This window comes from Pipistrellus kuhlii, unplaced genomic scaffold, assembly GCF_014108245.1.
Source record: "Pipistrellus kuhlii isolate mPipKuh1 unplaced genomic scaffold, mPipKuh1.p scaffold_m20_p_12, whole genome shotgun sequence".
Classification (NCBI taxonomy): Eukaryota; Metazoa; Chordata; class Mammalia; order Chiroptera; family Vespertilionidae; genus Pipistrellus; species Pipistrellus kuhlii.
Genome location: NW_023425427.1, coordinates 4,462,795 through 4,487,163, shown reverse-complemented (window position 1 = coordinate 4,487,163; position 24,369 = coordinate 4,462,795). Strand labels below are relative to the sequence as shown.

General features: G+C 38.5%; 1 protein-coding gene across 2 annotated transcripts in view; it reads left to right on the top strand.

Annotated features, from left to right (window-relative positions):
• Positions 1-322: 322 nt before the first annotated feature.
• MEGF9 (multiple EGF like domains 9) overlaps positions 323-24,369 on the top strand; it is a 73,876-nt gene continuing 49,829 nt past the window's right edge. The window contains exon 1 of one of the 2 annotated variants that reach the window (XM_036432835.2): positions 323-1,083. In XM_036432835.2, coding sequence (XP_036288728.1) covers positions 492-1,083 — 592 coding nt within the window. In that variant the 5' untranslated portion in view covers positions 323-491. The remainder of the gene's footprint in view (positions 1,084-24,369) is intronic. The other variant, XM_036432834.2, reaches the window with a different exon arrangement.

Below are 24,369 nucleotides of genomic sequence, written 5' to 3'. Positions count from 1 at the left end.
GTCGCGCTCGCCGCCCAGTGGAGCAGACGACTTGGCCCGGCGCCTGCCGCGCGGGGCGCGTCCTTTGTCTGCTCCGCGGCGCCCGGTGCCCGCGCCCCGCGCCCCGCTCCTCGGGCAGACAAAGCCGCGCCGCCGAGAGCCGAATCCGCCGGAGCGGGGCTCGCGCCACCCTCCTCCAGCCTTAGCACCGCCCCCTCCTCTTGAGGCCCTCTGATTGGTCCGTGAAGCTACAAAGAGGCTGGGGAGCGGCTGCGTCACGTGGGACAGCGTGGCCTTCCATTGGCCGCGCGGGGCTGCCAATCGGAGAGGGCGGGCTGTCCGCGCTCGGCCGGGTCGCTCCCTCCGCGCTGGGGCCCGCCCGCGGGGCCGGCCGCCTGTCAGAGGGAGGTGGCGATGGTGCGCCGGGTGGCGTTGGCGCTGGCGGCTGCGGCGGCTTCCCCGGTCCGAGTGCCGGGAGGAGAAGATGACTGACCGGCCGAATGACTGAATGAATGAATGGCGGAGTCGAGCGCGCCATGAGGAGCCTGCCGAGCCTGGGCGGCCTCGCCCTGTTGTGCTGCGCCGCCGCCGCCGCTGCCGCCGCCTCGGTAACCGCGGCGGGGAATGTCACCGGCGGCAGCGGGGCCGCGGGGCAGGTGGACGCGTCGCCGAGCCCGGGGCTGGAAGGCGAGCCCACTCCCCCCTTCTCTAAGGCGACGGCCACCGCGGCCCAGACCTCGAGGACCGGACCCCCGCGCGCTACCGTCCACCGGCCCCTGACGGCGTCCTCTTCAGCCGGGTCCCCGGAGACCACCCCTCTGCGGGCCACGGCCGGACCCGCTCCGACCACCTCTCCGGCGCCGCTCGGCCCCTCGCCGGCCGCCCCCGTGGCGGGGGAAAGCACCGCGACCACCCCCCGGCCGACGACCAGACCCGCGCCCACCACCCTCTCGGCGACCACTGGCCCGGCGCCGACTTCCCCTGTGGCGACCACCGTGCCGGCGCCCACCACTCCGCCGACCCCGACGCCCGGCGTCCCCCGGAGCAGCGTCCCGCCCACCCCACCTGCCACCGCGGCCCCCTCGCTGCCTCCCCCTCCCCCAGGTGAGTCCCAGCGCCTCCTCGCCCGCCCGCCGGCCGGCCCGACCGACTCAGCAACTGCCCATCCCTGGCCCTGCCTCTGGGTCTAGGCTGGGCTGTTGGCCGGAATGGACCATCTCTTGTCCCAGAGGCTCCCCAGATCTCGACTCCCAATGGGGGGTGGGGGTGGGGGAGAGACAAGCTCCAGCCAACCTGCTTCCCACCCCCAGCCTGGGAAGTCTTTTGTCCCCCTGGACTGGGAGGGAGGCATCGCACCTCCTTCCAAACGGGGCTCTCTGGTCTTTGTCAGAGACCCGGAATGGGCACAAACTTTTGGGTTCGGTTCGCCCATCCTGAGCCCCTCCGCCTGGGTCATTTGGGGGAAGTTCGCAAGCCAGTCCAATACCTCCGGCAACCAATGAGTCAAAAGCTGCCTATAAGGGGTTCCTCCCGAAGCTCCAGTTTCTGGTTCGTTTCTCCTTGTTTATATACATATCAGATGTGCGTGGGGGTGGCAGGTGGAAGGGGCACCCGGAGCATTTTGTTTACAAATAGTACAGTCCACTTGAGGCCAAAAGAGAAAAAGAGAGATATTGTGAACGTCCCCACTCCCCGATTCAGGAGGTCATTTGGGACAGGTGTGTATCTAGGTTGAGCACATTTATAAATTAGGTTAAATCCCTTCCTTGCACCATTTTTTTTTTTCCTTCCCTCTCCCACAGATACAAGGTCAGTATGCCTGGACAAAAGTAAATTTAAGCAGGGATGTCCTTTTTTCCCTCTTTCCCTTAAGCTAGGATGTTAAATTTGCTGATGCCAATAAATGCTAATTTCTGTTTGAGTCCACATGGAAAATAAGGCTTTTCCTGCTGGTTTGAAGTCTTCAAGCAAAGTCAGAGACTACTTTTATTCTCTCCCTTAAAAAAAAAAAAATCTAAAATGGGCTTGGAACTAAACAAATAACACCTACCTTGTCCAAACCGTTTGCCTAGATGTACTTGACATTAATGGATCTCTGACCTAATTCTTAGGCTCAGTGATTGACTGCGGAGTCTGGTATGGACTTTGGACTGTAATTGAATTTGTGGAGTTTCTCACATGATTATTAGTCTTAATACAGTCTTGAATCTTGAGTTCAAGCTTGGCATTGCAGATTATTCGCTCAGAAGAAGCCAAGATTGCATCTCTCCTAGCTTCAGGAGTGTATTAACCAGCTGGAATATAATCTTTTTTGGCCTTCGAATGGAGAGATTGACATATTATTGAGAAACAGGAAGCAAGTGGTTGAGAGTATGAATTCAGGAGAGCCTATTTTTAGGTTTGAATTCTAACCTGTGAAATGAAAATAATAATAGCACAGTACTTCACTCTTCATAGGATTTCTGTGAAGAGTAAATAAGTTAATACATTTATAGTGCTTAGAGCAGTTCCTGGTGCAGAGTTAAGGACGGTACTAACGTGTGTGTTAGTTATCCTTATGATGAGGCTGTGTATGTGTGTGTGTTATAAAACATTTGAGAAATCTAGTAGGGATTTGTGATTTTTATTTGCTTTAGTAAGGTATAATAGAAAAAGGATGAATTAGATTTTCTGGAATTTGAAGCATGCAGTAGCATTTAAGTAGCAAGATCACTTATTTTGAAGGCTTAATATATGATAAATAAGTCTGTGTAACTGATGTCATTTTACTTTCATTATTTTTGTGTTGTTACTTTTAAATCACAATGTAACCATAACTTGCAAAAAATATTACAAATAACCAGAGGTCCTCAAAGGACCAAGTGAAAGTCATTCCTTTATTGCCTCCAGGTTCCGGTCAGTCCCTAGAGGTTATTACTGTTAATAGTTTGATCTTTTTTTCAGACATTTTTCTGGGCATATACGAACTTACACACAGGGTTTTTAAAAAATCTTGTGTGTAGCTTGGCTGGAATTGCTCAGTGGTTGAACATTGATCTATGAACCAGGAGGTCACAGTTTGATACCCTGTCAGGGCACCTGCTCGTATTGTGGGCTCCATCCCCAGTAAAAAGTGTGCAGGAGGTAGCCAGTCAATGAGTCTCTCTTATCATTGATGTATCCAAGTCATTCTCCTCCCTTACTCTCTGAAATAAAAAAATATGTATATTTTTAAAAATTTTAAAAATCCTGTGCATGAGTTTATATAAAATAGTTTTTAAAAACTTTAAATGAAATAATTCTGTATATATTGTTTTGCAACTTGCTTATTCACTATCATGGGCTCCCCCTAACCTCACCCATGTTAGTACTGAGGTCTACCTTATTTATTTATTTATTTATTTATTTATTTATTTATTTATTTATTTTAAATATATTTTATTGATTTTTTACAGAGAGGAAGAGAGAGGGATAGAGAGCTAGAAACATCCATGCGAGAGAAACATTGACCAGCTGCCTCCTGCACACCCTCCACTGGGGATGTGCCTGCAACCAATGCACATGCCCTTGACTGGAATCAAACCTGGGACCTTTCAATCCACAGACCGACACTCTATCCACTGAGCCAAACTGGTTTCAGCTATTTATTTATTTTAAACAGTTGCCTTTTGTGTTGTAGAAATGTATCATAACTTAATTAGTCTCTTATTATGGATACTTTATAAAAAGCACAGAGAAGAATGTGTTGAGCCCATTATATATATTATATTCTCTAATACTTTGGCTGGAGTTTTATAGACTCTAAATAAATTTTAGATGAAGTAAAGCAAGACTGATTATATTTGCCATATGAATTGTTCAAGGCTTTTCAAAAACTAACATATACTTATGTCTGTGGTGGTCTTTGGGTCACAAAAGTCTTAGGAGGATGCCCAACTTTGGTAACTCTTATGTTTTAAATTTTCTGTAATTTGTACTTTTCTGTGAGTTCACTCTGGATTGCCTGTGTCTGATTCTCAGTGGCTGACCTGACTGGGCATATAAGTAGGCAGTTGTAGCTTTACAGTGATATAATCAGGTGCAGCCTTTTTATCTGAGCATGGGTTCTAGTTTACTTCAAACAGTAGGGTAAGCACATTTCTCTGACACAAGGAGAATTTCTACCTGAATTTGAGAGACCTGGTTTGGCTTGCAAAGTTGGATTCCCTGCATTTGGGAAAATGGTTGTACAGGGGTTTTATTTTAATGCTCCTCTAAGTACTGAGTGCCTTTGATAATACATTATGTGATAGGATGGGTCTTCTGGTTGCTCTTTGAATTAATAAGAATTTCTTTCATGAAGGACTAGGTAAGAGCTCCTGCCCGCCTCTCAGTTTGGGCCCTCTTTTATTTACAGGGACACTGATCACAAACTGAAACTAATTGCCCAGTAAGTAGGCACTTTTCCTCCCACAGACCTGGCAAAACATTTGGCTGATTGGTTGGTTAGGTAGCACATTTTAAATAGGGTGAAGGGAGAGGCTGTGATACTAGAGAATAATAGTTATAACAGCAGTAAGAGATTGAGGTGATGACACATGTTTGATTTGTAAGGTTATGGGCCTTTAATGCATCTATTTGACAGAGCTGGAGCAGTTATGTCTGCAGCTAAGGTTCTTGCGCAGATGCAAGGAAAAAGGGTCCTTGCACTTTCTGTCTGTTTGTGGCAGCCAGGATTGAATGTGAGATCACGGGAGAAAAAAATATGGATCTTTAGGGCCTGATATAACGTTACCACTACCTCCTAATAGGGCTCTACATTTCCGGAAATACTTCCATAGACTTAGCTGAAATACTTCTCCCTGTGGTTAACACAGACTGGTTCTGGTTCTGCCCTTTGGAGAACAAGTCTGCTCTCTCTGTGTCAAGACAGTTCTTCAGGGATTTGGGGACAGTGATCATGTTCCCTCCGAGTCTGGACTAAATACCTTCAGCTCCCTCAACTGTTCTTTATGTGACATGGTTTCATATTCCCTCACTGTCTTGGTCACTCCACTTCTGACCTTTTAAAATCTTTCTGTGTCTCTCCCAAAGTGTGTAACACAGAGCTGAACATAATACTCCAGATGTGTTCTAACTAGCTATAGCAGAGAGGGCAGTTACCTCGTTCTTTCTGGATGCTATACTACTGTTGATGTAGCTATTACTAATCAAGAGTAACTTTTTTGGCAGCCACACTATGTTGTTGACTCATTGAGTCCATTAAGATAGTTAAGTCTTCTTTTCTTTTTCTTTTTCTTTTTTAACGTGTGCTACATGAAACTTCATTTATTCTGGACTTAGAAATTTTTTGTTGTTTTTTAAAGTATAAGCTGAGGCATTTGCTAAACATGTAAGATTTATTATGCTAGGTTCAAGTCATCCTTTTAGATCCCAGGTCTGTTGGTGTACTCCACCCAGTTTATTCATATTCACCTACAGGGTGTTCCTATAGACAGAGTCTAAGGACAAGTTAGAGCAGGTTATTCTTACCTCATAGGGGAGAATAAATTTATGGATGTTAAACAGTGTGGAAGGAAAGGAATAATAGTTTAGATTAGTTCTCAAGAGTCTATTCCAACTCTGAAGTTCTGTAACGATGTGATATGCATGATTGAGGACACATTAATGCTCCCCCCCCCCCCCCGATTCTTAATCATTTATTTGTGATCTAAAGAGAATAGGCCTTGTTTAGAGTTTGAAAAATCTTGTTACTATGACACGCACATAAATTATTACGAATGGATTTTATTTGAAAGGATCGTTCTGGGAATGCACCTGACTGTACCGGGGAATGTTTTCTTCATCCTAAAATTCTCTACTGCTAAGTTTAGGGTCTTATTTGCTTATAGTTATTTAAGAATATGCCATTCATTTTAAGGAAATAGAAATTAATCAGATTCCAAAGGTAATGTAGGTCCATAAGCGTATCCAAAACCTGTGGGGCTGGATGTATTTCACAATTTAGAATTTTTCAGGTTTTAGGAAGTTAATAAATACAACCCAGTAAGTCTGGGGCAGTATCCTATAATTAAGCATATTAAAATATTTGTAGCAAAATGCATATATATTTACACCAAATAGGATAAATAAAAACTATAAATAGCCTTGAATTTTTTTTTCAGCTCAGGTTTTGGTGCCAAATAAGTTATAGAAACTTTGGTTTTTGGAGCTTCTGGTATTTAGCATCAGGTCTGAGGGATTGTGGGCCACTGTCATTGTAATTACAGACACATATAGTACTCACTACGTTCCAGGCAATGTTCTAAATGCTTCACATACATGTTTCTTAATCTTCACAACAATTAGGTGTAATCAAGTTATTATTATTCTCATTTTGTAGATAAGGAATCTGAACTTAGAGAAGCCTAGCTGTGGCAGAGCCTGGATTCAAACCAAGTTGTTCTGGTTCCAGAATCTGTATTATTAACATTTAAAGAAGTAGCTACAGCGTCATCTTGTACACATAAAAGGTTGTGGTTTCAATTCCTAGGTTTTGGGTTTGCTCACCAGTTAGGGTACCTGCGGCAACTGATCGATGTTTCTCACGTCAACGTTTCACTCTTTCTTCCTCTCTCTCTCTCTCTCTCTCTCTATCTCTCTCTCTAGCAAAAACCAACACAACACATATCCTTGGGTGAGGATAAAAAATTTAAAAAAAGAGGAGCCATATAGTAGAGAAGAGAAGGAAAGCATTTTTCTAAAAATATTGGTTCTTGGATACTAATCTGAAAAAAAATTTTTTTGTTCTCCGGCATGTATTCCCTTTACTCAATTGTGCACTATTCATTCACCTCAAGTTTTCTGTTTTATAACTGTGATTTTAAATTATAGCTCGAATTCTTCCTTTGATTTGATTCTAATATGGTCTGTGACAGAGAAAAAATTGACTATAGCCATTTTAAGGCCAGGCCCAAGACATCTCAAATTCACTACATCTTATTTCTAGGCTAAATTCTTAGCTTTCTTTAGAAGTTCCTTAGTCTGATTAGTTTCTGGAACATAATAGTTAAACTCCAGAACATTAGTTTCAATTCTTCTGAATTATGTCCCCAGGAAGCCTTCTGGCTAGTTGAAAATTTACACATTGATAAAATCTGACTAGGTCTTTTTATCTAAATTTTTTTTAAAGACCCATAAAATTAAAGTGTGCATTACTTTCATCTCAGCATTTCTAAACATGTATATATTAACTTCCAGACCTCCTGGCACCCTTATAAAAAGAATGGAAGGAAAGCACCGCAGTGCTGTTTTTAATGATGGGTAAATTGTGGGTAGAGAGATTACTGCTCTAGGGCACTTAATAGATCAGAAGAGAATAGAAATATAAGATTGTGTTTGGCTGAAAGACAGTGTTAGATGATATTTTTGGTTATAAATAGCTTTAGTGTATGTTTTTTTTGCCTTGATCTTTATTTTTCTTTATTTTTTTTAGATATGATATGAAAACCTTTGTTACTAATGTTGAGATCATGTTGCAGACACCTCTTCTGTGGTCCCTTCGTCTTTTTTCAAGAACACATTATGGTTTCTCTGTTTTTCAGTAGAAACAATTACCCTAATTGTACTGGTAACTTTAAAGGGAGAGTTTAAAAAATTGTGACAAAAAAAGATAAAAGTTATGTCTGAATACAGATGTGTTAGGATCACAGTAAAAGTCCACTCAAAATAATTATCCTCTTAGATGTATTTAAGTATATGTGATAAATTTGGGTCAAAATAATCCCTCTGGCAGTGTCACTGTTTCACAGATCACTATTATTGTTAGGCGATATCTTTTCCTATTACTTTTTCTTCGTTAAAAAAATTCATTTGTCCCCCTTGCTAATTTTTTTTTTAAACTTTAAACTCCTATATGTTCCTCTCACTCTTATTTCTTATTCTTAGCCTCATCCATTCTTTCATGCTCTTTAAGGAACCAAATTATTCTCTCTATTTAACAATTTACCACTTTGTCCTTCTTCAGTGCCTTCTCAAAGCTCAATTCTTCCAAGAAGTCTTAGAGGAACAAAAGGTCCTTGAAGATGTCCTGGTAACAGGGTGCACAGGGTTGAACACTTTGCACTCAGAACAAAACCTGTCTTTCTCTGTGACTTTGACTTTCTTCCTTTGAATTTGTTTTTAGTCTATTTAATTTAGATTATTAAGCCCACTTGATAAGAAAATGTCATCATTTATATGTATATAAAACATGGAATTAGTTATCCCTTTTTGAAAAAAGGAACTAGAAAAAATTGAGAGAAAAGTTTTGGTTTTGCTCTGGGGTCTTCTTTATTGCCCAGCTTCCCACTTCCCATTCCCCTCCCCACAATCTATTCTCCTGAGGAACAATACAGAAAAAAACTGTAATAACAATACAGATAATAACAGAAGTTAGCTGTCTCAATTAAAAAAATCAAATACTTTGAATAAGTAGCAATTTTTTTTCTATTTAATAATATTGTATGAACTGGTTTTGAGGAGTAGGTGGATTTTGGCTGTATACCATAATAAAGTGGTTAATTTGTTTGCTCTTTTGAATGACAAAATGTCCCCTGTAGAGATTTTATTAAAATTAATAGTGATCAAAGTGCTTCTAATAATGAATAAATATGCGGTGTTTTATAGTTTACAAGGTGCTCTTAGGATCTCCAAGACTTTGACATCCATATTTTGTTAATTTCTGAATATTACTTGAATGAATAAAGGCTAAGCTTCTGTTTTCTGTTGGTACTTTTATTGGTGAATATTGACGAAATCTTTACAGGCTTTTTGTGGATTTCACATTTGATACTTCAAACTGCTGTCTTTTAAGTTTATCTTTTTGAATGTAAATCTTTGGCTGGTTTAGCTTACCCATATTAATAGCATGGAAAATGGCATTTGGAAAAGAGAATTGCTTACTTTACATTTTATTTCCTAGGTACTATATGGGGCTAAGTATTATGGAAAGAGTCCAGTATTCATTGAAAGTAAATAGTGATATAGATAACAAAAGTGAACTACAGAACTTGATTGAGAGGGCTCATGTAATTCTCACTTCTTCAGATAGAAATATGATTTACCTCTCTCCTAGCATAGGAATCTCTCTCTTTGGAATTATCTTATTATTTTAGTTGTGATTCCTCAAATCAGTGTGTGGGTAGCAAAGAGACCTACTCTCTCACCTCTCATTTCAAATATAATATTTAACACTTTATCAGGAAAGGTAATTAATATTAATTGGGCACATATTACATGCCCAATTACTTACCAGACTTTTTTTTTTTTTTTAACACACAACATGTTATTTAATTCTTAAACAATGCAATAGTTAAATATTATTATCTTTACTTTATGGATGACTAATACTCAGATTTAGAAATGTAAAGTAACTTGCTTAAACCCATCTATATATATAAAAGCCTAAGCGACCTGACAACTGAACAACTGGTTGACTCATCAACTGGTCACTATGATGTGCACTGATCACCAGGGGATAAATGCTCAACGCACAGGATTGGGCTCCCTCCTGTCTGGATCGGGCCTGTGGGGATCAGGCTGAAACTTGCTATCCGAAATCCCCTGAGAGGTCCTAGATAGCGAGAATATGCAGGCCAGGCTGAGGGACCCCACTGGTGCATGAATCCATGCACCGGGCCTCTAGTTAGGTTTATAAAATCCTTGAGGGCAGGGACTTCTGTTTGTTTTATTCTCAATTGTACTCCCAGTGTTCAGCATAGAATAGATTCTCAATAAATATTTGATGATTAAATGAGTAAAAAAAGAAGGAATGGTTTGTAGCTATACTACAGTTGCAATATATTCTTAAGAAAGATAATGTATTCTCCTGGCCTCTTCCCTTATAGTTTAGAAATGAACTTTTCTCCTTATTTTTCCTCTTTGTTACTTATGGCAAATGGAGTTCCTTGAAATCTAGCAAATTACATTATTTATTTATATTTTGTTGCATAACTTTGTCCCTTCTATTTTTCTCAGTTAAAGGAAAGGAAGAACAGCAATAGACAAATAAACATCTGCTGACTTTTGTACAAAGAGCAGCTAAATTGGAAAAGCTGAGCACTTTTCTGTAAGTTATTTCTCAGATCTTTCACCAGTTCTGATCTTGGGCAGGTAATTACATCTGTAGAATGAGAGAGTTAGACTGGATTTGTGGGTTTTACTAGTAAACTGTATTATTTTGAGACCTAGGGTTCCTTAGATGCGTTTGGGAGGCAGTATAGGGACTGTGGAGGCTAAGTGGTTCTACTTCTGGGCCCTCCACTCCCAATTCCCACCTCCATATCACCATCCACACTTTAATCAGTTCCATTATCATCTGGTTTATATGCTGGGTTTCTTTCAGTAAAGATTTTTTAAATAGGAATTCTTCTACTCTATATTTCTACGACAATGAAATTATAGCAATCTATGAACTATAATACTATGCAAGCATTAAAATAATTATAATATATTATATTTAGTAGCAATATACTAATATACCATAATGGCCAAAGCTAAATAATGAGATTATGGGTCATTTTAATTACCTTCTTTGTGCTTTTCTGAAATTTCCACTGAATATATATAATATATATAATTTTAATTTCAGAATCATAAAAGTAAATAAAAAATAGAAAAAAAAGTTGTGATAAGGTTGGTAAGCATTTATTTACATGATGACATCAAGTTAGTTGATATTACCTAGGGCCACTTAATTATAATTTCTGTCATTAACTTAGCAATTTTTAAAAGCATCAGAGATAGTTGTTTAGTTTCAGTGAGTTGTAGTTCTGAAGAGAGGAGATTGCTGAAGACAATACCGAAGAAAGGAAACTTTCCTAAGGCTTGACAAATCTTAAACATATAGTAGGGATGACATCTAAGATTTGGTACCTTTGGGAAGGTTTTACTGGGATCTAGAAGAGAATAAAAGCAGAACTTGTTCTTTATCCATTTAATTCTGTCTAAGAAATTTAAACCATGCACTTAAAAATTAATTAAGATAGCTTATTAAAATAGTTCTTGTTTAAATTGTGCAAATTTTGAATTTATGTCATAGTTCATAGCCTTTGCTAATAGAACGTCTTTGATTAGATCTTCCTCTAAAGATATAGAGCTCTCAAAAGTTTGGTTTCAGTCTGTCTGTATGTTTTGCAAATAGATCAGAAGGAATTGCTTTTATTCTGGTAATATACCGGCAGCTCTATATGTTATTCTTGCCAGAGAGACAGCAAAGCTCTGAGGGAAAGAGAATTTATTCAGTTAGAAAAAGGAATGTATTCTGATTAGTCACAGGGAAAATGATAAGGAGTAGGAATGTTTTCAACCTGGTTAGAGAATGGTAAATAACCTTTATTTAATAAGTGTTAGACTGACTTTGGAAACTTTTGTTTCAGTTTTGCATGCTTCCCAGAAACTGTCATATTACCAGGGATCTTATTATATTTTAATTATTTATTTTTAAAAATATAGTGCTTTTACTTAATGTATCTGAACAAAAATAAGAAATTAGGAATAGCAGTTAAATGTAAGGAGAAATTTTTTTATTTTTATTTTATTTTATTTTATTTTTTAATCAATCTTTATTGTTCATATTATTACACAGGTTCCTCGTTTCTTCCCCCCTCCACCAGGTTCCCACCCCACCCTCTGCCCCCTCATCCTCATCCATTGGTGCACAGATTATGTTCAGTCTCTTCCTCCCTCCCTTTCCCCAATAGTAAATCCCTTTTCAGATAGCAAATCTGTTACTTAGCATTTTCTCATATCAATAATACCTCCACATGCCCAATGATACACTTCACACAAAAGACATTTCCAAATAGGACAACCAGCCTCATCCAGGCCCCACCCAAGGCACTCACAGATCAACACCCCAGCACTATACTAACTCAACACATCCAGATATAAGCCTTCATCACTTGATTCAGCAGACCCTCAAGTTCCCGCAAAAGTTTCCAGCCATGTCTGAGAGGCAGCCATGGGGCAGGGGCAGTTGAGGAGCGAGCTGTTTTGGGCCAGGCTGCTCCGGGCCTGGCCTCTGTTGCTCTGGTTCGTTCCACCACCAGCTGCTCCGTGTCTGGTCACTGCCGCTCCCGACCCAGTTGCTCTGGACTTGGCTGTTGCTGCTACAGGCCTGGCCACACCCGACTTGGCTGCTCTGGGCCCAATTGCTCTGGGCCCGGCCGCTCCGGGCCTGGCTGCTCCCAGCCTGACAGCCGCTGCTCCGGGCCTGGCCGCACGAGACCCGACTTCTCCGGGCCTGGCCGCACCCAGCCTGGCAGCCGCTGCTCCGGGCCTGGCCGCTCCCAGCCTGGCAGCCGCTGCTCCAAGCCTGGCCGCTCCCAGCCTGGCAGCCACTGCTCCAGGCCTGGCCACACCAGACCGGGCTGCTCCGGGCCTGGCCGCTCCCAGCCTGGCAGTTGCTGCTTCAGGCCTGGCCGCACCCAGCCTGGCAGCCGCTGCTTAAATGTAAGGAGAAAATTATATTCTCTATGACCATTTTAATTTTGGAAATGGTCTTTAAAGGTGAAATTTCTTCAAAAATATTCTAGGGAAAGTTTAAATGTTGGCCTCTCTGAAGGAAGTTGGATGATTTGAGTACATTTTAGATTCTCTTCAATCCTATCATTTATAGGGATGTAATAGTAGTTTGGGAAGAGTTAATGGAAATAATAGGGGATAAGAGGAGATGATTGATATTCCAATATAATTTTATTGTTTATTGAGGCTTGCTTGATTAGAAGAAGCTTCGCATTGGGCTTTTTCTGCCATAGACTTCTCATTTGACTTTATATTCATTATAATCCTACCTTGTGTTTTGATTTATCTGTTCTATATTAACTGCATTAACAATATAGCCAGCCCCACCATTCATTGATGTTGTGTGAGTTAATAAATAGTTATAAAGTGTATAAAAAACACAAAGCAATCTAGCTGTTGGGTATTATTATACTGAATTGTTGGTATGTTGCCTGCAAACCTATCCTGTTCAACTGGTTTTAGTTTTTAAGTTAATTTGTTGCTTAAACTTGTCCATGAAGGCTGAGTTGAATGGCCCAAACTATACAGTGAATATAGGCCTAAACCTATGTTTTAACTGTAAAATTAGGGGGTCGTCTTATACGCCGGATGTAATTTAAATGATCAAACTCTGAGTGCTTACTCTGTTCAAGCTACTATATTAAGTGTTTCCTAATAGTTACAGAAAAAAACTATACCATAAAACTGTTTAATCACTAACTGAATTTAACATTTTATTACTGCATATATTGCTTCATTTCTCACAGCAATAAATTAAGTCACTTATTTGTTATGAAAACAGGTGTGGGTTCTAAAGTCAAGTATATGACAGATCAAAATGGGGAAAAATTTACCCCATTTAAATAATTTGTCATGTCACCAAAAAGAACATAAATCTATTTTAAATAGAGATATCAGACTCCATATGATGCTTTTCTTTAGACTTGGTTCTCCTTGACAGAACTAAACTTGTGACTATTTTTCTTGTGTCTGTTCCAGCACAAGCATGATTTTTCTTGAGTTCAAGTGGTCTCTGAAAGCCCAAAGCAGTCTGAAACCAAGCCAGGCTTATAGTATTTTCAATTCTGTGATGAGAGAAATCAAGGTGTCCATCTGCCTTGCTCATACATTGCCAAAAGGCCTAGGTGCTGGGCTAAAATATGGCTTTGATCTTCAGGAAACTGATATCTACTTCATACAGTGATCTCTGTTCTCTGAAATTTGTGAAGAAAGGGTTATAACTTTCAAATCAAAGCAATAATGAACCATAGTGTTATTGAGAGAGAGTTAAATTACTAATATATTTAAACAATTCAGAAGTGTTTAATAACCAGCACAGATTAATAATCAGCACATAGTAAATGTTCAAAGTTAGCTATCATTATTATTAATAGTTTTTATTACCTACTCACAGTGTTTGAAAAACATAGAGAAAACTTAGTCGATTCTAGATTAATAAATTTACCAGGTTTCTTAACAGTGTCTGTAGACTGGCAACACATTGGTATTCAGGAAGACTTGCACATCATAACAAGTCAACCTTTCTAACAGGTAGTTCTAAGGTATAGAGTAATGCTAATGTGCTTGATTACATCTTATCTTGTCAGAGTGGCCCAGGTTAGAGTGGCTAGAATTATCCTGTGACATGTTGCAGATACAACAGTAATGGTATTGCTCAAAACTGGACTAAATGAAAGCTGTTTTCAAAATGCAAATGCAAAGATAGAACTCCAAGGAATCCCTGAAACAGCCATTGTCCAGTTCTGGCAGATGGATACTTGTCTGGGATCTTTTGAAGGTATCAGGCCATAGCCACAAATGACCGAGTACAGTGAAAATAAGACTGGCCTATAGAAAGACATGACCACTCAATTTTATATTGGTTACACATTGATATTTTTGAGAGCCTGCCAAGTACAACATGCATATACACAGTGCAAGTCACATAATCTCCCCAGACTGCTATACCATCATATGTAACTTGAGTATAATAGTACCAATCTAATAGGGTTCTTGAGTGTTGACCTAGAATTGAAACCCAGCTCTGTCTGACTTAAAAAGTTTGTGTTCTTTTTTCTTTTGACTAAACTGAGCTGCATTGCCAAAGTAGATGGGAATTAAATAATGCAGTCAGTGGTACAGAGCACATTTAGGCTTCTGTTTCTATTTCCTCTAGCCACCCAGCAAGCCCGTACATCATCCTTCTCAGCACTCATTCTGAATTATAGTGACTCAGGTTTGATTTCAGTAGCTACTGTGAAAATCAAAATTAGATCAAAGAGTGTTTCTCAGAGGTCGATATGGTTGTGGAGTGGAGCTAGGGAGAGAAGATAATAGTGAAATTAGTTTAAAGTAAATAGGTAAACAACCATGATAAATGTTAAGCAGAACTGAACAGTAACTATGAGGTTTTCTGGTCAGCACCAGCAGGATTGGTCTAACAGAGACTGTAATGCTTATTAGCATTTGGCAAGAAATACCACACACTGCAAAAATGGTAGTATCGATTGTTCTTGACAGTAAAACCTTTCATCTTTAACTTAATAGGGACTCTAGCTCAAGATGATGATGCAAGTCAATATGTTTTAAAAAGTAGCAGGTGACATTTGATTTTATGAAAGTCAGAGAAGAATATCAGATTTGCAAATCTAAGGAATAGTTCTGTCAGTCACCTGAGGATGTATTCCCTTTCCCCATTTTATAAATTTCCCTCATTATGCAAAGATCAGACAAAGGAGAAACTTTTATTTTAAGTATAGACCCAGCTACTTCAGATATGTTAGCAAAATATATTGGCAGATGATATACACAATTGGAAGGATTTGTATTTATTCAAAAGAATTAAATAGCTTCAGTTTGTATGGTATCAGGGCTCAACAATAACATGCTGCACATGTACAAGGGCAGTAGTCAGGTTGACTGAAAATTTAGCTGTGGAGAATATATATATATATACACAGTGCAAAGCCTGGTCATATCATTCTCCTAGTTAATAATTTAATGTAATCATACTTCAACCCAGAAGGGAATGTGCAGGAGGCATTTGATCGATGTTTCTCTCTCATTGATGTTTCTAACTCTCTATCCCTCTCCTTTCCTCTCTGTAAAAAAATCAATAAATATATATATTTAATGTAATCATACTTCAATATAATTCTCCTACTTAACCACATAAATAATTCCATCCCAAAATGCTTAATTTCTTAATATGATTTAAAATGTCTTCATAATCTGACTCTGTAATAATTTCCTACCATCTTCTTATGCTCTAAAGTACTCTAGCACAAACTGCTTTTATTTCCCACAAATACCATGCTTATTGTTATTAATAAGGCAGTCATTTGGGTCAGATATCCAGCGCTTTAAAAGAATTATCATGACCTTGTTTAATTCTCAAAAAACCTAATAAGAAATATGTATTATTATCTCTACTAAACAGAAATTGAGACTTTGAGAAGATAAGTACACTATCCCACTATATACCCAGCGCCTAGATTAATTCCTAGCATCCGGTAGGACCTCAGTAAATATTTATTAAATAAATGAATATTCCTTAATAGTAATTATTTATCATTGAGAATGGTATGACCAGGAAGACCATTAAGAATTATATGATACCGAAACCGGTTTGGCTCAATGGATAGAGCGTCGGCCTTGGAGACTGAAGGGTCCTGGGTTTGATTCCGGTCAAGGGCATGTACCTTGGTTGCGGGCATATCTCCAGTAGGGGGTGTGCAAGAGGCAGCTGATTGATGACTCTCTCATCGATGTTTCTAACTCTCTATCTCTCTCCCTTCCTCTCTGTACAAAATCAATGAAATATATATATATATAAAAAAAAGAACTATATGATAATTTTCAACTAGACGGAATACTACAGTTTGAGGCCAGAAACTGCCATTTTCATCTCTGGTTATCTCTTCCTCCTATCCAGAAGCATAATCAGAAAAGGGCAATTTGGAAATCTGGAATCTTTCCCAGACCTATCATCGTAATCACTAGCTGCAAAAGTGGCCCAAAATACCATACCTGCTTGACGTAAAACCTGTTTTTGTTGTCTCCTTTTGTATAACTGGCTACGTATATGCTTAGATTACGTCTATCCCTGAAAGGAAAGGTTGTTGGGCAAAATGTCTTGTATCTTGTTTTAAAGTGTAATAATGTACGACAATAGCATTTTACATAGAAGAAATGAGGAAATGAAGTCTCATGCTTATGAAATTATTTGTACAAAGGCAGTGGAGTAGCAGAGATGTACTGTAGATTAGAATTCTGTAGCTTTTAGAGGTTAACTTTTTGGAGGTAACAGAGTACAATTTTGTCAATCTAAAAGAGAACTTGTTCAAGTTAACTAAAAAATTGTTATTATTATAATAGTGAAAACTATCATCTCTGGAGCCAGACTGCTTAGATTTGAATACTTCTCTCTACTACTTATTGGTTGTGTGACCTTGGGCTGTTCCTCAATGTTCTCATCTGTAAAATGGGCTTAATAATAGCATTTATCTTATAGGGCTATTATAAGGATTAAGTGAAAATGTATACGAAGTACTTAGAAAGTCAGATATAAGTAAGCTTTCTAAATATGAGCTGTTCTTTGTAGTTTTATATTTTGAATATCTGTGCACTTTCACTACTTATATTCTCTTTGATTCTTCATTACCTCTACTTTTTTCAATTCTGAATTTGTAATGTTAATCTATTTTACAGAGAACCAGAATCTGAGGTGAGGTCTGGTTGTTTGCACAATAGACACGTAGCTAGGAAATACTACCGTGTTTCCCCGAAAATAAGACATCCTCCGAAAATAAGATCTAGTGCATGGAAAGATAAGACATCCCCTGAAAATAAGACCTAGCGTAACTTTGGGAGAAAAAATTTATATAAGACAGTCTTATTTTCAGGGAAACAGGGTAGTTAGTTGTGATTCAACCCCAATCTATGTTATTTTTGAAGCTCTTGCTATCATGGTAAATTAATATGCTAAAAGTATAATGTATTCTATTATATCTAACCTCTGTTGTTAATTTTTTTAAAATTTATTTTATTGATTATGGTCTCACATAATTGTCCTTATTCCCTCATTCCCATCCCAAACCCCTCCCTACATAAGACATCCTCCCCCCCCTCGCCACCCCCCCCCTCCCCCCCCTGCCGTTGTCCATGGCCACTGGCTAGGCCCATATCTGTTGTTAATTTTGATGCATTTTTTTTTCCTTTGCCACCTTCACTCTCTTTTCTGATTTGTAGTCATTGTTTTTCTGTCCATACCATAGATTTTTTTAACCACCCTGTTGGTTTTCCTTTAATTCTTTGGATTTGTAGTAGAAAGTATGCACTTTACCTGAAAGACCAAAGCATATCCTCACCTACTAGTATAAGTGTCTATTTTAATTTTACTTTTTTGTTAGTCTAATTGACCTGTACAGTGAATTGGTTTCCAGAGGGAAGACAGATATCTGTTATGAATCAGATAAGTAATTTTACATATTAGCTAGGATGACATTTAAAGGTAAATTGCATATTGTAATTCCAAAAACTTAGCATTTTAGTCAGTGTAAAAGATGACATACAAGTTTGTTAGAAATAGAGACAATATCAAAAATGCTGTTGAGTTGCTATAAAAACTTCTCAACTTAATAAAGTACTTTTGTGTGTGTTAATCATTGTTTAATTTTTGCATAAAATTTCTGTTGATAAATTTCAAATGGACATTTGTTGCAAAAAAAAAGTTTACTTAAACTTACTGCTTTAGAGAATTATTTCTCAGCATATGATCTTTCTTGTTAATAACGGGACTTTTAACAGTTTATCAGAAAGGGGATTTATCTGAGCTATATTTCTTTTAGTTGACATTCTCATATAATAAATCACTCAGAAATACACACACTTAAAATCAGTGATTAAGTAGTCTTCATTGATTAAGCAGTGTTTCCCAAACTTTTGACATATGTATACCCCTTCTATAATTTTTGTAAGGCTGAGTATCCCTCATACTCATGAGAACATAGAATTAGGTGCAGCTAAGCATGGTGCAGTGCATATCCCCACCAAACTCCGGTGCAACGAGTACTCCCACCAAACTCTTCCCGTACGCCTGAGGGTACATGTACCACACTTTGGGAAACACTGGATTAAAGAACAAGTGGAGGAAAGTTATATTTTCTATTTACCTGATGCTAAGACAAGCTTCCGGTTATGAGTCGGAGGTTAGCTGGGATGGGGTGGGTGGATGCTGGATTCGTTGATGATAAGGCTGAAGGACTGTCTCGGAGACTTCTAATTCTACTTACTCCTCCTTCACTAATCCTATCACTCCTTCTATACTCCTCCTCCCTCATGTGCTGCTGCTGCTGCTGCTGCTGTGCTGCTGCTTCTGCTGGGCTGCTGCTGCTGCTGCTGCTGGCTTCTTATTATTACTTTTCTTTCTTCTTCTTCTTCTTCTTCTTCTCCTTCTTCCTTCTTCCTCCTCCTCCTCCTCCTCCTCCTCCTCCTCCTCCTCCTCCTCCTCCTCCTCCTCCTCCTCCTCCTCCTTTATTTTTTATTTTTGAGGTTGGTGGTTTGCAGGATAATGCCAGACAAGAATTCAGATCCTCTTTTATTTTATATTTTTTGTCTCGCCATGTTCATACTGGCCTTCAACTGTGTCTCAGTAAGATGGTTCAACTTAAGATTTTGCATTCATTTTCACTTAAGCAATGGGGAAAAGGGTGTGTCAGTAAGTTTACAGTGGGCTTCCCATTTTAACAAAATAAGATTCCTTTGTTTGTCAGATCTTTGTTAATCACTTGCTCTGTACTTAGAGCTGGGGTAGAGAGATGCTGCAAGACGATAAGATGGTTTCTGTCCTTGAGAACATATAGGATACAGAAAATCAGATGACAAGATGGTAAGTTCCATTACAATGGTATTGCACATACTATAATAGCAAAGAGGGGACTCCTCACCCAAACTGTTTTTTTATTTTTATTTTTAAAAAATATTTTATTGATTTTTTACAGAGAGGAAGAGAGAGGGATAGAGAGTTAGAAACATCGATGAGGGAGAATCATCGATCAGCTGCCTCTTGCATACCTCCTACTGGGGATGTGCCCACAACCAACGTGCATACCCTTGACCGGAATCGAACCTGGGACCTTTCAGTTTGCAGGCCGACGCTCTCTCCACTGAGCCAAACCGGTTTTGGCTGTTTTTTTATTTTTTATTTTTGAGGTTGGTGGTTTGCAGGATAATGTCAGAGAAGTCTTTCTGGAGGAAGTTTTCTTTGAGCTAAGTCTTGAGGTGGGGGAGGGGTTAGGATTAGGAAAAGGGAGCAGCATGTGAAAAAGTACAGAGGTAAAAAAAGCACATGCACAGCCTATACAGGGCGCTGAAGACCTGAGTGCCTGAGTAGAGGAGGAGAGGTTGTGTGAGAATGGTGGAAGTTGAAGCTGGAATTTTCGGCAGTTGTGAAATAATGAGGTACTTTATATATCATGCTCAGAAATTTGTTCTAAAAGCGACGAAGAAATAAGAAATATAAGCCTCAAAGTTACATGGTAAGGTTTGTGTTTTAGATTAGACTGGAAACTACAGTACACTTCCGAAAGAGTAAATGATCTCCAGAAATGATAATTAGAGGCCACTGACTCTCTGTCTAAATTTTTTCCAGCAATAATTTTGGATTAAAGGGTTTACATGCTAAGATAATATAATAATAGGAGGGGAACATCAATTAGTTTCCTGTCCTCTCTTATTAAGCAAACATTTGAAACCTATTTTGCTTGTTGGTATAACACACAGACTTGACAAAGCCAGCAATTGATGCTGGACCTCTTAATGGATCTGCTGTTAGACTGAACAAACCTAAGTGCTTCTGTATGCCAGGTACTGTTCTAGGAGCTGAGATAGAATGATGAATGAGTAAGGCATTTACAGTCTGATGGAAAAACAGACTTGTATATAAATGCTTTAGGATACTTATGTAATAGACTAGAGGCCCGATGCATGAAATTTGTGCATGGGAGGTGTATCCCTCAGCCCACCCTGCACGCTGTCCAATCTGGGACCCCTAGACGGATGTCTGACTGCTTGTTTAAATGGGCCAGTCCTGCCTCATTCATACCCTTATCCATTTACCTGCCTCCTGTATTATTTTGAAATAAATTTCAGACATCTTTATAATTTTGTCTATGAATATTTCAGAATGTATTTCTAAAATCCAGGGCTGCTTCTATTTTTCTTAATTAGTCATAATGCTGTTATCATAACTAATCAAAAAAATTTTGAATAATTTCTTATCAGCAAAATGCTTTCTTTATGATTAGGGAGAAAATCTTTTTCTTAAAAAAATTAAATCTAGAAATTTGATTATTTTTTGGGAGAGGTAATGAAAATTGGTAACTTTCGTGTTGCTTCTGACATTAATTACTTTATATAGCCCAACTGAGGATGAAAACCAGCAATATAAATGGACTCCTTGAATTGTTCGAGTAGGGTTGGTTATATTAGATTATACAGTTTTTACATGTGAGTAAATGAACTAAAAAATTAATTTGTCAATGGTCATATAAAATGCAAACAAGTTGTGCTGAAATTTGTCATTTGAACCATGCTTATTCCATAAATATTTATTTAGTTCAAGAAACTTACTATTTATATTTCTTTTTATTTATTTATTTATTTATTTATTTATTTATTTATTTTTAATATATTTCATTGATTTTGTACAGAGAGGAAGGGAGAGAGATAGAGAGCTAGAAACATCGATGAGAGAGAGTCATCGATCAGCTACCTCCTGCACACCCCCCACTGGGGATATGCCCGCAGCCAAGGCACACGCCCCTGACCGGAATCGAACCCGGGTCCCTCAGTCCCCAAGCCGACGCTCTATCCATTGAGCCAAACCGGTCTCGGCTTTATTTCTTTTTAAATGTCTATGACTCACATTATTTTTATAACAAGGAAATTTTTCTCTTTGATCACCTAATTTCTTCCATCTTTTGTTGTTTTAGAAACACTTTCTCCCTCCTCTGCTCTGTCCTAATTTTAAGCTAGTGAAGTGACTATATGGCTAACAAAGGGGAAATTTTGGTCTCCAGCAGAGAGACTAAAATAAAAAGTTTTTCCTCCCAAATTCCTGGATGTTAGTTGCTTGGTCACTGAAGAGTCTGTACTACCATTCACTAGCACCCTGGGTGTCTGAGCAGACCTGGTTAGGAATGTACTGCTTATATTAAATGAGAAAAAATGATAGAGAAGCTGCCTCAAACATTATATCACTTAAGTCAAACATTGTACATGTTATATAGTTAACACAAAACATTAGTCTTTTTGAATATACCCTACAAACAACTAATTTTCATTCTGAGTGTTCTGTCTTTGACTACAACCACATTTTTTACTACAATAACATTTTTTAATATACACTTGATATATACAATATGAGTTCTAGAGGGCATTGATGAAAGTTATTTGCTTTTCTGGCCTCTCTCAGTGAATAAGATTGTTTTAATGTGTCAGGTCTGGTGTTGTCAACAAAATACCCCAGTGTACCTACCTTTTTTATTACAATCAAATTTTTTAAAGCCTTCAGACCTCATAATTTCCCCCAAATTTTACATACTGTCCATTGAACAATTAGCAGAAATGATAGTGTTAAGGACTATGTCTTTGATATTGGTTTAGTTATATATCCAGAATGTTTATTTCCTTGAGCTTTCCATCCAAGGAAGCTGGGCATGAACTCCTACTTTGGAAAATATCTGAGTGGGCAGACTCATTTTGTTACATTACCCTCTTTGTCTGTCTTTGTTTATTCAGCTGAAAAGCTGTACTTATCTTTTACCCATTGATCTAAAGGTCTCAGAAGTTGTTAAAATAGGTAGAAAACTTGTTTTGAGAAGGGGAAGGCATGAAAATTGTTATCAGATATTGACATAATATATAATGAAGATGCTCTCTTAGGGAACAGCATAATGGCTTTAGGTGGTTGTAAAGTACTATTATAATAATATTTTTGTATGGGCCTGTTTTATTAGGGTCTTTGATTTTATACAATTTACCTAGCTTCCAGATAAGAGACTTTGATAATTTATTGGCTCATATGACTTGTTTTTGCTATAGTAGAAAACAAGTTTTAAGGACATGAACCTACCACTTGGCACAGGTAATAAATTTCCTGTGGTCTCAGTAATATACATATGTGCTTGGAGGCTCCTGAAAGGTCTCCTTACTTTCATCGCTTCCCAGTCCATTCTTGGCATTGTAGTCAGTAATCTTTCTGAAATGTAGATGTGATCATGTCATTCTCTCTTGTGTAAAATTCTTCCATAGCTACCCAGCTGTTCTTAAAAAAAGTCCTTCACCCGTTACCACTCCTACCTCCTATTCTATGCTGGTGCCAAAAAAGAACTTGACTTAGTTCTCTATGTACTGTGTTCTGTCTCCATGTCATTCCATCTGCTACCCCCTTGCATTTGAGATATTCTTCCCCTCTACTCTTAGCCTGGCTAAACTTCCTCATTCTTTATGTCTCAGTTTATATTTCTTCCTGGAAAGCTTTGCTTGTTTCTCCCTGTGCAAATAGGCATACCATGTTTTGCCAAAACATGGTGTGCATATTTCCATTTTAGTACTTGACACATATATTGCTTCTTTGTTTTTCTCTTTGTTATAACACTGTGAGTTGTTATGAGGGTAGGGATCATGTCTTTCTTCCACATTATTTTATCTCCAGCATCTAGAAATTGCACTACCCATTTTTGACACAATATTAATTTGTTGAGTGAATTAATAATCATGGACTTTACCAAGAATCTTTTCTCTAACAAACTCAGAGAGAAAAATGGCATTCTGGCCCAAACTGGTTTTGGCTCAGTGGATAGAGCGACGGCCTGTGGACTGAAAGGTCCCAGGTTCGATTCTGGTCAAGGGCAGGTACATTGGTTGCGGGTACATCCCCAGTGGGGGGTGTGCAGGAGGCAGCTGATTGATGTTTCTGATTCTCTATCCTTCTCCCTTCCTCTGGGTAAAAGATCAATAAAATATATTAAAAAAAGAAAAAGAAAAATGGCATTCTGTTTTCATATGCTCAATATTTTCTCCTTATCTTTCTAGTCATATTCATTCACTCATTTATTTATTCATTGTTATTCAATAGAATATTGCTTTGTGCCTTTTAAACCTCCATACCTTGCCTAAAAGCACGCATAAAGAACATGCAAAAGAAAAACTCTTGCATACATTTAACATAGGCTTCCATTGTTCTATCTAAAATTGCATGGGGCCTCTATTATTTGATAAAACAGTTAACTCAGCCCTAATGCCTTGGCCCCACCCTTGTACTAGGATCTAGGTAGGACAGGTAGATAAGTAACTGTACTATAATATAAGTTTGAGTAGAAGAATATTTACTAATGAGAAATGTAAATGGAAAGAAGCTTATGTCTTATAAAAATGATGAAATATATTGAGCTTCCAAAAAAATATAGAAAGTAATATAATGTTATTCACTGTATACCTACCTCTCATATTTATAATATCTGAATTTTCTCCCACATTTGATTTGGATTTTTTTTCCACTTTGAGATAAAATGCCAGATATGATTAAAGCTTCAAGTGCTCCTTCTTTATCCAGTTATCTTCCTTACCTACTCAGATGTAGCCACTATTCTGAAATTGGTCCTATGCATTTAAAAATGTTCCCATTAAATATAATTCCTTTTACACCCTCCCCACTCCAATCCCTGGTAATTACCATTCTAGTCTCTATATTTTTATGAATTTGACTAATTTAGATACATCATATAATGGAATAATTAATATTTGTCTTTTTGTCACTGATTTTGTTTAACATAATAGTTCAAGGTTCATTGATGTTGTAAATGTAGAATTTCATTGCTTTTTAAGGTTGAATAATATTCCATTGTA